Source organism: Eptatretus burgeri, chromosome 11, assembly GCF_056783735.1.
Source record: "Eptatretus burgeri isolate ZD-2024b chromosome 11, Ebu_testis_v1, whole genome shotgun sequence".
Taxonomy (NCBI): domain Eukaryota; kingdom Metazoa; phylum Chordata; class Myxini; order Myxiniformes; family Myxinidae; genus Eptatretus; species Eptatretus burgeri.
Window position 1 is genome coordinate 91,367,069 of NC_140971.1, and position 16,467 is coordinate 91,383,535.

The window sequence follows — 16,467 nt, forward strand, 5'->3', positions numbered from 1 at the left end:
AAATATATATAGAATAATAAAGCTGGCACCAAAATAGAGGTTATAGATCTCACCCCTAATACCCAATCTTGTTATGTTAATTAGCTGATTTGCATAATCCTGAATATTCATTAAAATTCGAAATGTAGCTTAAAATTCGGAAACTGTCACGTTCTTCAACACTTCTCAAGAAATTATAGGAGAGGTTGATTCAAATCAAAATCTGTACTGTCTCATTTCCAAATTCAAGACAATTACATTGAACACCCACTTTGTTACTCTGAAGAATAAATAACTCGATCAATTAGTGTAAAACATAATTTCTGCCACAGCCACCTTCAAAAGTTGTCATTTGTTTCTTCACGTTCGGGTTGTTATCTTCTGTCCTATCACTCATTGTCCCAATCAAAAACCTCATTTTCTCCTGAAATATCCTCGCCGTCATCACCGTCGGCTTCTCATGCCTCCTGAAGGCCATCGACGACCTGATGTGGGCTGTGGAAGAACATGTCCTCATATCCATAATGGTTCCAACATTCCTTGTGCGTGTGCGTGTGTGTGTGCCCATGGATGCATGTTCTTGCAATTCTGCAGGCATGTCTGTTGTTGTATTGTGGGAGTTCTTCCATACTGCAACTTGATAATTTACCCGTCTGAGGTGTTCCAAGCATTTCCTGCAAGCTGGCAAGGTAGGTATCCATGTCAACATTGTACACTGCATTCAAGGGTTTGTCTTCACACTTCTTCCCGATCGTGAACAGTCTCGAATCGTCCACATCTCTGAACATTGTTTTTCCATGCACTGCACCCTGTGACCTACTTCAGCCCCAGTTATTAAGTCCTGTGGCATATTCCAAGAATTCTCCAGTCTTACAAGAGCTGGTACAAACCTTGGCATCTTCTCTAGGATTTTGATGCCAGCTTGACTTTGTTTCCTGTTCCTGTATCAAACAAAATTGTAATGCCTTCAAATCTGTTGATGTAGTGGAGGACATCACCGTCTGGACGTTTCACTCGTATGTTACCATGCTTCTTTGCAAACAGCCAGTGGAATATAATCCTTGTGTTACTCTTCTTGTGTTGATGCTAGAACTTCAACCTCTTTTTCCTAACTGTTGTTTTCCCATCCTCAGAAGTGAACCGCTATCCGTTTCATTCACAGAGAAGAATGAACTTTTCGCCTTTTAGTCGTTCCACACAGGAATCATTGCCCTGAGCTTCACACGTGACTTACACAAGTTGTTGTTTTTGTTGTTGTCGTCAATCACCAATAACTATTTCCGTTCAGCTGGTTTCTTGGTGTTTTCTTCCGGTACCAATAACTTTTCCGCACACCCTTACGGCTCGTCTCGCCTTACAGTTACGGCTCGTAAAATTCGAGCTCCGTCGAGGGTGTGAATACTCAGTAGTTCGCCATATGGGCCTCTAGGTATTTTGAAGTTTGGCAAATAATCCTGTGCCCACGCGGTTGATTTATTGATGATTCATGGTCCTGTAAGGGACCCGTACCTTCGGAGTTATCCGAGGGTAACGATCTGAATTCCGGGTGTTCGGTGGAGTCTACTCTGCAGCTCAATCTAGCGGTCGCGCTCACCGCCGATACCCGGCCCACAACAATATCACCTGCGTTGTCAATATGGTCAGCAGTTTGGGGCCACTCAAAAATGACCAGACTTCTCAAAAGCATTGAGAATTGCATGTCGTAAAGATCTTGCAACTTCTGCCAAATTATCTTCAGTTCCGAGCAGAAATGCTCACTGCACTGATGTTTCCCACCTTGTATCTAAGCTGCAAACCAAGTGTGAGATCAACTCTCTCGTGATATTTTGGGGGCAAAAAGCTATCTTCTCTCCATGTGTGTTCCATTTTTGCGTTCCACTACTCACTTCGATACATGGGGTTGGGAAAAGGATGTTTGTTAATGAAGATGAAACATACAGCTGATGTACGTTATTGAGCTTACTTACCAATCCTCCTGTCACAAACAACTTCCCTTAAAATTCTGTCGTACACCCGGCTCAATGCATACTGTACCCTCGTGCTTTCTCTGGTTCTTCTTGATGTAGCTTTGCTTTACTGTCTACACTTCTCCAATGCTGAGGATCTTGTACATATGATTTTTCGAGAGCTTGCATGAAAATGTGCTGCTGCTGCAAACAGGTCTTGCAAAACAGATTTTCATCGTTTTTCTTTTCTGCACATTCAATAACTGTTCTCCATCCATCTTTCATGAATTTTGATGTTGACTCCGTTGTGCAAGATCCCGACCTTATCGCCATGCTGTCTTTATAACAAAATACTGTTTGCCGTCTTTTCGCAAACAACACAGTTTTCGTATCACTCGATCACCTCCGGCCTAATCGTGGTTCATTTGAACATCCCACTCTTGGTTCAGACCCGTCCATTCAATCAAATTTCGTTAAGCGCTGATCGCAGTCTCGATGATATCCATGTTCATCGCTGAATCCATCTGGTATCAGCTCACAAGCAGACTCCATTCAAGTCTTACAACCAACTGTTCAACTGTTAGGGTTTCCTTAAGGTTTTCCTTAGAGGCGAACACGCGATCCTCGGTGATTATGGCACGCGTGGGAGGGGAAGGGCGGCAAAGACGGAGCAGATGGATGCACAGCACAAGGGGTTTATACTCGAACCCATGACAAATAGACAACATCAGTAACTTAAAATAAACATGGGAATTTAATGAAAAATGATTCAAATATTTACAAAAGTAATTCAAAATGTAATAATAAAATGTGAGGTCGATTAAAGCCTAAAGTCGAGGCGCCTCAACACACGGACTTTAATACAGACAAGGGGAAAGCGAAATAAAAGAAAATCCTCCCGTTATTCTGGCACTTAGCTATGTACAGAGATGGTCTTTTATGAACTTTGGGATCGAGCCGCTTCGTCCTGTGTGGGAAGATGCACCCAAAATGGCGACGAACCGCTCTCTGGGCAGGAAACGTACGTGAAGTAATTTGTGAGGTGGTATTCAACACCAGGGCTCACTAACCGCCATGCGGCTTTTTCTCATGAACGAATACGCCGATTGTTCCTCTCTTACATGCGGTCTGCTCACAGCGATCGCCCGCCTTTCTCGTTGAACACACAACTTGATATGGACGAGTTCTCTGAGAGGTGAACTCGTCTTCCTCTCTTTCTCATAATCGTACAACTTCACGACTCAACCGAACAGGAATGGCTAGCGTCTTGCCCAGCACACTGCAAGTTCACCAGCACGAACACGAGAATCGTGCAGCAATTTCGTCGTGCCGAATGGAGAGCAAAAACGAGATCTTCCGTCTCAGCCACGTTCCTCTCACAACTGTCCTCCCCGATCTCTTGCTCCAAACCTCACTTTTTTTTTTCTTTCTACCGGCTCTGACATCACGCCCATTAATCATCCACTCCGGGGGGCATGGTCTCACCAGCCGTCACACCTGAAGGCGGGGCTTTCTGACCTGCTTGGACGTGTAGCTCGGTTGTAGTTGGTTTTAAGGACGTGATCCCCTTTATCGCCGGTCTTGAAATACAACAACATCGAGAAAAGGTAATGGGGGCAATCACATACTGGGGGCAATTATCCTTAATCCCAATCTAATTAACACAGCACCACCCCCCCCCCCCATGTGTTGACGAGTAACACTTAAGCTCACAGTTTCCCTGCTTGATTTACATCGAGATGTCTCCTACACGTCCACGGACCAAGCAACTCCATACAATCCTAACTTGCTATGAAATTCCTCCATCTACTATGCTATGCTATGCTATAATTCCTCCATCCAGCTATGAAATTCCCCACAAGCACAACAATATCTACCGTTTCCTACAGGTGGAACCGCTGGTCTCTTCTCCCTTCCATTTTCTAGTTTTCTTCTTCTGTTATTGCTACATGATGTCATCACGATTGTACACCTTCAAGAAAAATACGACAAATCAGAAAATAAATTTCATCCAGAACTGGTGATATCGTCTAAAGAAGACGATGGCTTTTCAAAGGTCGCCATGGTGGCCATAGGGTTCGTTTTTGATAATTGGCCCGACTTAATCGTATTCCAGAGTAACAAGTGGGTACCATTGTAATTGTCTTGAATTTGGAAATGCATCGGTCCAGATTTTGATTTCAATAAACCTCTACCATAATTTCTGAGAAGTGTTTAAGTTGACAGTTTTCAAGTTTTTAAGCACCATTTCAAATTTAAATCAACATTCTGGTTTATGCAAATGTGCTAATTAACATAACAACATTAGTTTTTAGAAGGAGGTGCATAATCTCTGTTTTGGTTCCAGTTTTGTGATACTATCTTTAAAAAATTGAAAAAGATATGCTCGATAATTTACTGATCGCGGCGCAGTGGTTCTATTTTCGATATGTTGCCATGGAAACGGCTCGATTTGATACAGGACAAATTAGTTATTTTTCTGGGAACATTTTGGTTTTTTTCATTCAGTTGTTCCTGGTGAGCAATTTGATACCCATGAAAAATGTCTGGGGGGGGGGGGCAGGTGCACAGTAGGCTTCACTGGCTTCCGGCCGACAATGACCTAGTCGATGATGATGATCTGCAGTCTGAGCCAAACATGCGTCCATGGGGTATTGAGTTTTCAGTCGCTTGTTCACATTTCCTAATCTTATTTATCCTTTCCCACTTGGTCAGCTTGTATCGAATAACTAAACACAGTGCATCGAATCAATGTGATGTCTATTCAATTTCATTTGATGTGATCGTATCCCACAGAATTATATCCATGGTTCGCTGGGTCCTACACCTCCGTCTGGCTCCGCTCATCGGGCAGAACCTGTTGTTAACGTTTGCACCCCTACATTTCAATACGCTGCACAAAGGTAGTGTTTATTCATTTTTACGCATGTATTTTACAGACATATATGGTTTCATTTACAATTCTTCTATTTGCCCTGACTGGCTCGGCACCCAGTGAGATTATTATAAGATTATAGCATGGTAAATGAGTTCTATGGGGAATGCACCTGGTTGCGGTGCCATCCCCTTGGCCGTTCGTGCAGCGTGGTTGCAGCGCCGCTCATTGAGCTGACCGTCGCTAGGATAGCCAGGTGGCCCTTACAGACAGTTGGTGACCAAGGGAAGGTGACATAAGGCAGCAAGTGGGGCTCCAGGATTGGCAGGATATAGTTATTCGCAAGGATTAAACGAGGCCTTTTCACACGAAAGGCACTATTATGTGGGGATATGATTGAGGCTCGTAAGATATTCAATTGGATACACAAAGTGATCTCGGGTAATGATTTTGAGATGTTGGGAGGTAGGACTTGAGGACATGTAAAATGATGAACTGAGAATACGAACAGAAATGAGAGGGATCAAGTGAGTAAAACTGAAAATTGAGAGAAATAGAAGAGTCGATGAGAGGAGTAAGGAAAGAATGTTGGGAGGGGTATGAGTAAAGAGGAGTGGTGCTGGAGTGCGATTCAAGAATGCCACCAATTTTACATATGTAATAAGTAGATGACCCCTTTCTGTGCATTTATACTTTGCTGAGTCATGCCCAATGATGCACCTCCAGTGAAATCATGAGCTGTACAGCTGACATGATCATGATCTTTGGTCTATGGTCTTGATTACAGCAATTGCTGTGACAACCATTTTGGTGGAGCACCTAGCTGGAGGCCTGCTGACAACACTCACGTTCACTCTCATGATGCGGTGTGTGCAGGGCATGTCCAAACACCTTCAGGTACGTTTCACATTGGAGTTACTAGCTGCCTTGTTGTATTAGACTTTGTGTGAAATGAAGTCTGGTTTACGGTGGCATGCTCACTTCAACAAGAGACAGTTGCAGTTCCCCATTGTTGTGTGATCTATTTAAAAAATCTTCGGGATGGTTATACTGGTTATACTCGGGATGTCGGTGTTGGCTGGTTTAAAATAAATAAATAAAATAAACGCCAAGGTTTTTAGAGAGGGGTGAATGATCCCAATTCTATGTAAATTTGCATTGTACCGCGCAACCTGGCTGAAGCCGTTATTGGAAGTCAAAATATATGCCATGTCATAAACCCTTGAGTGCGTAAGGACGGACTCCTTTCCGGTGAGTTAAAAAAAATTTGATGTAAATGTGTTCCTGCTTTTTAATAAAGTTAAACTATTTTAACCTGAGCTTTGTTTTTGTTAATACTTTGATAAAGAGAAGTTCGTTGCATCACTCAGTCCCAGCTGTAAAATGTATGTCTTTCTCTGACTATGGGTGGTGTATTCTGTCACTCAGGGTTGCCACGTAGCTCTAGTTAGGTCTGACTACTCTGTTAACTCCTTATAGTCCAGTAGAAATTGACGTAAAAATAAATTAACCTAGACATTTGTGTTAACAGGCCAATTATTGCATTAAATCATCTATAGATGTCCACCCAAGAAAAATCAAGAATGGGCAAATAGGTTTTAATTGATTTTTAAAAAAGGACCCAATGCCTTGTTTCAGCAATATATATGACAATAGTTGTAGGAAGACTGTACCGTTGCTACTATAAACAAATATATGTCAAGGTTACTGGACCTGTTGGTACCTGCACAAATGGACTAACAAGAAGGTATGTATGAATGTTGAGATACAATGTTCTTGTAAAATACATATAAAGACCCAAGAAACATTATGCCCACACATAATGGCGTAGTATCCTTGCAATTGAAAGAAAATGAGAGTAGTGCCAGCCGAGTGTATTTGACCTCTTAGGGCCTCAGCTCTGGATCACCAAACTGCCAATATAAATACTATGCAAAGGTGAATTTTGCCCATATTGTTGCACAGTACACCGATGCACTACGAATGCTCACCAACACATCTGCAGAGCCAACTGATCACCACAGAGAGATGAATCCTGGAAGGATAAGAGAAGACTTTCAGGATTTACAGACCTTCATCACCTTTCTGAGGAGTCACAATCCTTTCCAAGCAAACCAAGAAGATCAGTTGAAAAATATTGCCACCGATGTTGTTGCAAGTGACAAAGTCAATGTGGATGAAAGCAGTCAGTCTTGGGAGCAAAGTTCAACATAAAATGACAGGAATGAAGTTCAGTGATGTTTTCCTGAAAAAATCTGATCAAGCCCACCACCTTTGCGATCATGAAGAAGTCTGTACCTGTATCTGATGGAGTAGAGCTGAGAATGTCATCGGCAGAACTTTATCAAAGACTTTTGGCAATGGCTCTTGTCAGTGGTCCTCCATTGTTAAGCGTATTTTCATTCGAATTAGCAGCAGTGTCACCAGCTCTCTTCAATAATGATGGATCAATGAGGAAATGTCAAAAGTCTACACTGGCAAAGTTTCTGTTAGACACGTATTACAAAGAAGACGCACATGGACACACAACTGAAGCAGGAACAGTTATCGATGGATGTGCACTTCTACAACAGCTACCATGGCCAAAGATCGGTTCCATCCTCGATGTATGCAGAGCCTATATTGACAGTGTACTAAACAAGTCGGTGCCACACTATCCACTGTGTGTTGTCTTTGATAGCTATCAAACTTCCACTACCAAGGAGCCAGAACAAAAGAGACGAAAACTGCAGAAAGTTTCTGCACCAAACTTCGCTGTGAAGAACATGACGCCAGTTCCACCAGACAAGTCTTCATTTTTGGCAGATAAGCACAACAAACAAGCGTTAATTGATCTCCTGGCGAATCACCTGGAAGCTGATGAAATAATCGTAGAGCATGCAGGGGAAGAGGGTGATGCTGATGTCATTGTTGCCAAACAAGCTATCCAAATGGCAGAGAACACAGAGCAAATAGTTGTCATGGCAGACGACACAGATGTATTGGTGCTACTACTTCACCACAGCAAGCCAAACACCAACATTTTCATGAAGACAAAGAAACACCTGATATCCATCAATGACTGTAAACAAGCTGTGGGTGCTGAAATGTGCAGGTTACTACCATTTGTGCATGCCATGTCTGGGTGTGACACAACGTCTGCAATGTTTGGTATGGGAAAAGTGAAGCACTTCAAGCTGCTACAGGCATCGAGTACACTTAAAACATCTGCATCGACATTTGGAGACCTGTCAGCTTCCAAAGATACAATTGCAGCAACAGGAGAACAGTTTGTTCGTTCTCTGTACAGCCATGTCAACGAGAAACGCCATCTTGATGAACTCAGGTATTTGTTTGCCATCTCCACAAAGTTTGTACCTGTTGAGAGGATGCCACCTACAAGTAGAGCATGCTATTTCCATTCTCTTTGAGTACACCACCAAGTATCCACATGGCTTCAGTTCAAGACTGTATTGGACAAACATGAGTATGGCTTTCAAACTGTGAACAGTATTGTTACACCTGCAATCACAGACAAGTGTGCTGCCCCAGAGAACCTCTTGAAGGAAATCAACTGTTCCTGTTCAACAAGTTCAAGACTGTGTACCAACTGTAGCTGCTCTAAGAAGAGAATTCCATGCAGCATTCACTGCAAGTGCAAAGGGTTCTGTTCAAACCCTTCCCCTGTTCTCAATGCCGATATGGATAAGTGTACAAAAGTTTATTGTTTCCCTGTGTCGTTAGTTGAAGTTGCACAAGATACTGATTTGCACAAGATACTGGTTGCCATATGTCTTCTATGAATAACATGAACACCTGTATTGCAAGTTTTCATGAATTAATGTACGAGGAGAGACACTTCGATTCACTATTATAATTATAGGTAAGTCATGCCATAATATATCTCAGGGTATTTTGCCATAAGATATGAAATATATTTTAGAAGATGTTCATGGGACAATAAGTATTTAGAATATTGTTTTAGTATACATAATGAAAATATTGCAATAGTATGGTTACAATTGCTGTAGAGTATGAATATCTAATTATAAAGTATAGACCAATCATATTTAAGTATTTAGACACTCTAACAGTGACTGTATTATTTAAAAACATGATATAGAAGGAAATGTGCAATTGATTGTTCAAATGGCGGCCATCTTGGATTCATAATTAAATCAACAAATTAAATCATACATCCATTAAAGATAATATATTATATTTCAAAGCTAATATATTATTGAAATAAATTGATATTATTCACATTGTTCAATTTGGAAACATCTTATTTGATCATACCACATAGGACAAATCTGTATGGCAGCCATTTTGGATTTATGTAAATAAGTAAATTTATTTACCAAAGTTGATATATTTTATACTCTTTTAGTATTTGAATATCAAATTTCAATTAGAACATTATAGTTGGAAGCCATTATTAGCAGAAATAATTTGATTACCAAAGTACACACGTGTAAATATGGGTTTTGCACGAAAAGACACCCTATCAATGTAATCGGTCCAAAAAAAACAATTTGCCCAATCTTGATTATTCTTGGGTTTTATGTAGTGACTAAATACACCCTTCTGTACTGTTTAAAACAATAATTGGCCTGTTAACAGAAATGTCTAGGTCCAATGTAATTTCTACTGGACTATTAGGGCAGTGGTTCCCAAAATTATTTTTTTGTCCACAACCCAAAATTTGAAATCTTTCGCCTCGTAATCCAAATGGTACCGGTATCTACTTGGTACCGGTACCTACGACAAAAATCGACGTGGAACTCCCCCCCCCCTTCCCTCTACCCCCTCAAAAACCAAAATTTTGATGAGGGTTTTTTTTTTTTCAAGTCCAGGTCATGACCCTGGGTTTGGGAACCCTTACCTTAGGGGTCTGGTCCTCAATCTATATAGCGGCTAAGATGATGGAATAAATAAAAGCAAGATTGTAATGATGCCACCCACAATTTTTATGAAACCTGTTTTGTGATGTCGCAATGATCCAGGCAAATAGGAGGGAAAATGAGAGGACAAGGTTTGCCATTTTTGAAGCCTCGACCCCAACTTGCTTGTCACAAAAATATATTTTTATTTGGGGTGACTTTTCAAGATGAAAGCTATACTTCCAACTGTGTGCATCCAAGCCAATTTGAAGACGGAGAGTAGAGGTCAACACCGTTTTCCTTCTCCAGCATGAAACTCATCTCAAATCTGTTGTTTTTAAAAAGGATTTGATGACTTTTTGGAGCATTTTTCTCAGAACAAAAAAAGTATTTTTTATTGATTTCATATTAAAAGTACAATTTTGTTTAATTTAATACACACACACACATTTTAAGGACATTTTTCCCTGCGAGAGCAGGGGTTAGCCTTGCAGACCCCATGACAATCATGGTTCCCTTTTTGAGACGGTCTTTATGACCGGATGCCCTTCCTATTCAGTGTCCCTATTCTAACTGGGTCACACACTGGGAATTTTATTGAATTTAATACAAGGGTGTACAAGGGATGTGGACACAGGAGGGTGCCAGAATTGAGAAGCAGGCACGGACATCACCAGGGGTTTATTTTACTTTGGGGGTTATGTTTTTTTTGTTGTTGTTCAAAATTTTTTTTTTAACGAGACCTTCTCACAGACATCACAATCACTACACATGTATATAATCACCCATCCGTACCCAAACTACCTTCCATCTTGCCAATGTCCATGGACTCTATCCACAATCCATCAGTGTCCATGCACTCCTGTCTAATTCTATTTAAAAGCCATCGACTGTTTATGTTGCCACTACTTTTCCAGTTCCCCCATGTACTATAAAAGTTAAATTATTTATTAACAAGAGGTGCATGCCACATTAAAAAAAAATTGGCACTTGTCCCTTCACGCTTGTGCCATAGCCGCATCCCTACATCATCACTTGCTTTCGATGGTGTGTTCGTTTTCCTCCAATGTTTGTAGCTCATATGGAAACTTGTACATCTCATACATGTGGGACAATCAAATCGGATGTCATAAAATAACCTTTTTATATGAATAATTAGGACACTTAATTTGGAGACGATGGACAAATTGCCACCATCATCACTGGCACCAGATGGGAATGGACAGAAGGTGTAGCACAGGCATGATGGACCAAATTATGTCCTGTGTCAAATTATTTGTTATTCGTTGAACGGTCAAACACTTGGAATATGTCTTTCAATCATGAAAAAAAAAACAACCTCACACTCTCTATCTCTTTCTGAAAGGACCATCTCCATCTATTTTCTTAACAATCCTCTTGAGGAAGTTCAGTCATTCAAACTCCTAGATCTTACTTTCAGCCATGATCTTTCTTGGGCAAACCACATTTTAAAGTTGGCTTCCAAAGCCAGCCGCAAACTGGGCATCCTCCGTCGTGCAGTCTTTCTTTGGCACACCTGAACTATCCACCTCCAAGGCTTTCATCTGCAGCTTGATGGAGTACTGCTTTCCCCTTTGGCCTGGCTCCCTTCCCTCACATCTTGCTCAGCTTGATGCCGTGGAAACAAAGGCCTCAAGATTATTGGAGTTTCCAACGATAAAGCTGATTCTGTGGGCCTATCACTTTACCATCACAGACAAGTTGGTGGTCTCTCTGTCTTCTACTGCCTCCTTCCTTGGTCTTGCACCCACTGCTCTTTCCATGCTTTGTCCCCCCCCCCCCCTTGGTTTCTGCAGGTTACACACAGTCCACCATCAGCCTCCTCCTGGTGAAACTACCTAAATCCAGGATTACTGCTCACTTCCACTCATTCATTCCTCTTTTTCTCCACCTATGGAACCAACTTACACATTCTCTTCAATCTCATTCTTCCTTCCAGGTCTTCAAGGTGGCTTTTAACCACCATATCAGATCGTCCCCGATCCAAAACCATGATCGTTTCGACCCGCATTGACCCCCACCCTCCCCAATCCATCCTCCTTCCAAATTTCCAGTTCTCCCTCCTCTGAGTTTCCTTCTGTGTCCATCTTGACCCATTGTCCAAGTCCCAATTTCCATGAGCCTCAGATGGACTATTGCTGTCTTGGCCTTCAACTTTGCTGCTGGTTTCCTTCCCTCCCGCCTCCCCCCTACCGTCTCAATTGTTCGTTTGGTCCTGATTCTTTCAGTATACTAGCTCTTCCATTTGAGCCTCGACAATGTATACAAAGAAAAAAATCTGCATGAGTCATCACATCTATGGTGAAAATTGTGTCGATCCGATAAGTGGTTACAGAGAAAACAGAGAAAGCTCGCATGGACATACGGATGGACGGACAACCTGAAAACATAATGCCACCGGCGACTTCATCACCAGAGGCATAAAAAGTAAATTTAACAGTTAACCCAATGCACCGTATTTGTGCTGAGGACTGGGACACAATGGTATACTCTTTTCAAATGATACTGTGGGATATTTAACATCTGGGGATGGCCTGCTTTGCTTTGCCTTGCCATCTGAAGAGAATGTGCTTGAGATGCAGTGCCCTCTACTGGTACCAAAGCTGAAGGTTGCTTTTTTATTTCAGTCCAACTCCTTCAGAACTAAATTTCAGATTAGCAACTGAATGATGAGCACACTCTCAAACAAGCGATCATGCCACCTCCTTTGCACATATGATTTTTGATCACGTGTGGTTGTGTTGCAGGCGACATGCTTCAGTACATTGTCGGCGTTGGAACTCCTTGGGAAGCTCGTGTTTGCATCCATTTCCGGCATTGTCCTGGATGGCATGGGAACTGGACCAGGTTTCCTCTTATTTCTGCTTCTCGCAGGGCTGCCATTACTTTTGCTACGGCATATTCACTAAACAAGTTTTATACTCGGATCCAAAAGCCGAAAGCTGTTGTGCAGGACTTGTGAAAGATTTTGACACATTGGTGGCTGAATTACGGTTTGTAGCATTTCGGAGACATTTGAAGCTAAAGTACTGCATCTCCACCCAAGGGTTGAGGTGGAATTGGGTGGAGACAGTGTCCTGAAGGGAATCGCATGGCTCCTGCTGACTGCTCTGTTCATGCACATCTCCTATGACTGAAAATCTGCAGCCTGCACTTGACCAAATGTTGCAGATGCTCCAACAAACTGTAAAAGTAAGGATGCTGCGTCTGCTCCCGTCTGCGCTTCAACGGGAAACGTGAGGATTTTGACCATCCAAATGGGGAGAGAAAGCACGATGGACCAAGGATACGACTCGACGTCGGTTTATGAATCTGCACATCTCTATTTGTCACAGGACCTCGCGTGGAGGACAGCAGAACACTCAGCGATTCTCAAAGAAACTTGCCCCTTGTGCTCTGGGAACGATTAAACATCCGAACCACAGTGGAAGTGACCACATTTGGTGACGTCAGACAGCTCATAAAGCTGAAGGAACAACATGGAGAGCCAGCTACAGATGACAACCACCGGATAAACATGATGGGCCAAGCTCTATGGCCTCACATGTAATTGGACAGCATCAATAGCCCTATTACTGCTCTTGTGATGAAGGGGTACGTTTGTGTCGAGCCTCTGGCCTGCACGAGGAGAGGTTTGAATATTGCTACAAATACGGGTTCACATGGCTCCCAAAATTCCTTCAACCAGAGACTTCTGAGCACATTGAAATGACGATGTTACTCTGCAATTATTTTTGGTTTTTATTTTTACGTATTTCAAAGAAAGCAAAGTGCAAAGTGTATTTATTACAAATTACCTTTTTTTATTGAGCTTGGACACTTACCTGGATTTGATCCAAATTCAACAAAAAAATTGTCTGTTGTAGTTCCAGAACAGCATGTGTGTTATCCAGTAATATTATTTTATTCACCACCAAATTGGCTTGAATTACATATGCACTGTTCAGGGTATGTTTGTTTGACAGCTGTCCGGGGTATAACAACAGTAAAACTGTGGCCAACATCGTGGTGGCTGATACCGATGATACAGGTTCTCTGTTCGGGCGCACATCGGCGATCCAACTTGGGGTGCTAAGTGTCAGCCCACCTGTTCAACCTGTGCCATTACAAATGACCAACATGCCAATCAATCCATGGGAGGTCATCGATGTTGACATCTGCGGTCAATTTCTCACCGGCGAACACAACCACGATATGGTCGATGAATGTTCCTGACGTTCCTGAAGCAATGGTCTTGTCATCCACCTCTACCCAATCCGTCACTCGTGGCCTAACAAATGTTTATTCCCCCCATGGATCGCCACATTAAATTGTATCAGACAATGGACCGCAGTTTATCAGTTTCGAGTTTGAAACAGTTTTTCAGCATTCATTGATTCAAACATCGCAAAATTACACTTTAGTGGCCTCCAGCAAACTCGGAGGTAGACCGTTTTTATCCACACTCTGGCTAAAGCTCTTCGCACAACATGTGCCGATCACCAGAATTGGTGTCAGGAACTCTTCACATTTCTGCTAAATTATAGTGCAACACCGTATTGCGTCACAGGGGCATCTCCATTAGCAATTATTTTGGGAAGAGAAGTCCGCACCAAAACCCCTCACCTTCCAACTCAGATCAACAATCCTTTACTCCAAAATCCCCTGGACCGAGACTGGGTTATCAAACGAAATGCGAATGTCAAGCGGCGTGCTTCAACCAATGACATACGTGTAGGTGACGCAGTTCTACAACAACCCAAACAGAATAATCCGAGTCCCACCTATGATTCACACCGTTGTGCAGCAGTAGCAGTAAAGGGTGCAGGTGTTTTTCGTCAACGAGGTGGACAAAACCACGCGCAACATATCATAAGTTTTATGACTCATCAGCAAAGTTCATTCACAGTTTTGGGGAGAGGAGGAGACGGAGGATGTTGCTGATCAACCCCAAGCACAGCAGGCAAGCGATCGTTGGGCATGTCCAGCGGCCAGACCATGACTGTCCAGCGGCCCTCCTCGATACCGACACGATTACATTACAGATTTTTTTTTTATTTCATTGTGAATTCTGGAGACGACCACCACGTGGAACTGATACTTTGAATGTTTCTGAAACATATATTAAAATAGACTGGAGGCCCATCAGACAGCAAGCCATCTGTGCAGAGCTGAGTGCAACCTTCTCTCATGCTGGAGATGATTTTTTTTTTGTAACCGCCTTGATGGTCTCTCATCGTCTGTTCATTGATGAGCAAATCTCTGCTGAACTGTTTTGTGCTCTAAATGATTTAAATACAGTCACAGACAAACTTGCTCTTCTTCTTCTTCTTCTTCTTCTTCTTCTTCTTCTTCTTCTTTTTCTTTTTCTTTTTCTTTTTCTTTTTCTTTTTCTTTTTCTTCTTCGATTTCTTTTTCTTTTTCTTCTTCGATTTCTTCTTCTTCTTCGATTTCTTCTTCTTCTTCTTCGATTTCTTCTTCTTCGATTTCTTCTTCTTCGATTTCTTCTTCGATTTCTACTTCTTCTTCTTCTTCTTCTTCTTCTTCTTCTTCTTCGATTTCTTCTTCTTCGATTTCTTCTTCGATTTCTTCTTCTTCTTCTTCTTCTTCTTCTTCTTCTTCTTCGATTTCTTCTTCGATTTCTTCTTCGATTTCTTCTTCGATTACTTCTTCGATTTCTTCTTCTTCGCTTTCTTCTTCGATTTCTTCTTCGATTTCTTCTTCTTCGATTTCTTCTTCGATTTCTTCTTCTTCTTCTTCTTCTTCTTCTTCTTCTTCTTCTTCTTCTTCTTCTTCTTCTTCTTCTTCTTCTTCTTCTTCTTCTTCTTCTTCTTCTTCTTCTTCTTCTTCTTCTTCTTCTTCTTCTTCTTCTTCTTCTTCTTCTTCTTCTTCTTCTTCTTCTTCTTCTTCTTCTTCTTCTTCTTCTTCTTCTTCTTCTTCTTCTTCTTCTTCTTCTTCTTCTTCTTCTTCTTCTTCTTCTTCTTCTTCTTCTTCTTCTTCTTCTTCTTCTTCTTCTTCTTCTTCTTCTTCTTCTTCTTCTTCTTCTTCTTCTTCTTCTTCTTCTTCTTCTTCTTCTTCTTCTTCTTCTTCTTCTTCTTCGTCTTCTTCTTCTTCTACTTCTTCTTCTTCGTCTTCTTCGACTTCTTCTTCTTCGTCTTCTTCTTCTTCGACTTCTTCTTCTTCTTCTTCGACTTCTTCTTCTTCTTCGACTTCTTCTTCGATTTCGACTTCTTCTTCTTCTTCGACTTCTTCTTCGATTTCGTCTTCTTCTTCTTCTTCTTTGATTTCTTCTTCTTCTTCTTCTTCTTTGATTTCTTCTTCTTCTTCTTCTTCTTCGACTTCTTCTTCGATTTCGACTTCTTCTTCTTCTTTGATTTCTTCTTCATCCTGCTTCTTTTCACTCCTCTGTCTCAAGAAGTCGCCCTTTTCACATTCAAAATACAGCTTCTGATTAATTTTGTCTTTTTCATGGATACATGGCCTGAAGAAATAAAATATCGATTTTTTTTTGATGTGAAAAAGACTTCAAAATCTAATTTTGGTCAAAGAATCAATGATGAAATTTATTTAAAATTGACATTGCATGTCACAGTTGTCAATGACAGGATGAACAATGCTTCATACTGGTGCGGTGTCAAGTCCATGTCAATGGCACAATAAAACAAATAGGGGCAATTGTTTTATTGGTACATAAATATGTACATGGAACCTGATTATTATTATTATTATTATTTTTAATGTCATGAACTAACCTTGGTACATCACGGGTGATAAAGGTTGTGGTCAAGTTTCATTAGAATTGTAT

General features: G+C 41.4%; 1 protein-coding gene across 5 annotated transcripts in view; it reads left to right on the forward strand.

Annotated features, from left to right (window-relative positions):
• SLC33A2 (solute carrier family 33 member 2) overlaps positions 1-15,172 on the forward strand; it is a 46,945-nt gene extending 31,773 nt beyond the window's left edge. For 4 of the 5 annotated variants that reach the window (XM_085847372.1, XM_085847370.1, XM_085847369.1 and 1 more), the window contains 3 exons: positions 4,722-4,828; positions 5,588-5,697; positions 12,431-15,172. In XM_085847372.1, coding sequence (XP_085703498.1) covers positions 4,722-4,828; positions 5,588-5,697; positions 12,431-12,592 — 379 coding nt within the window. In that variant the 3' untranslated portion in view covers positions 12,593-15,172. The remainder of the gene's footprint in view (positions 1-4,721; positions 4,829-5,587; positions 5,698-12,430) is intronic. The other variant, XM_085847368.1, reaches the window with a different exon arrangement.
• Positions 15,173-16,467: the final 1,295 nt, after the last annotated feature.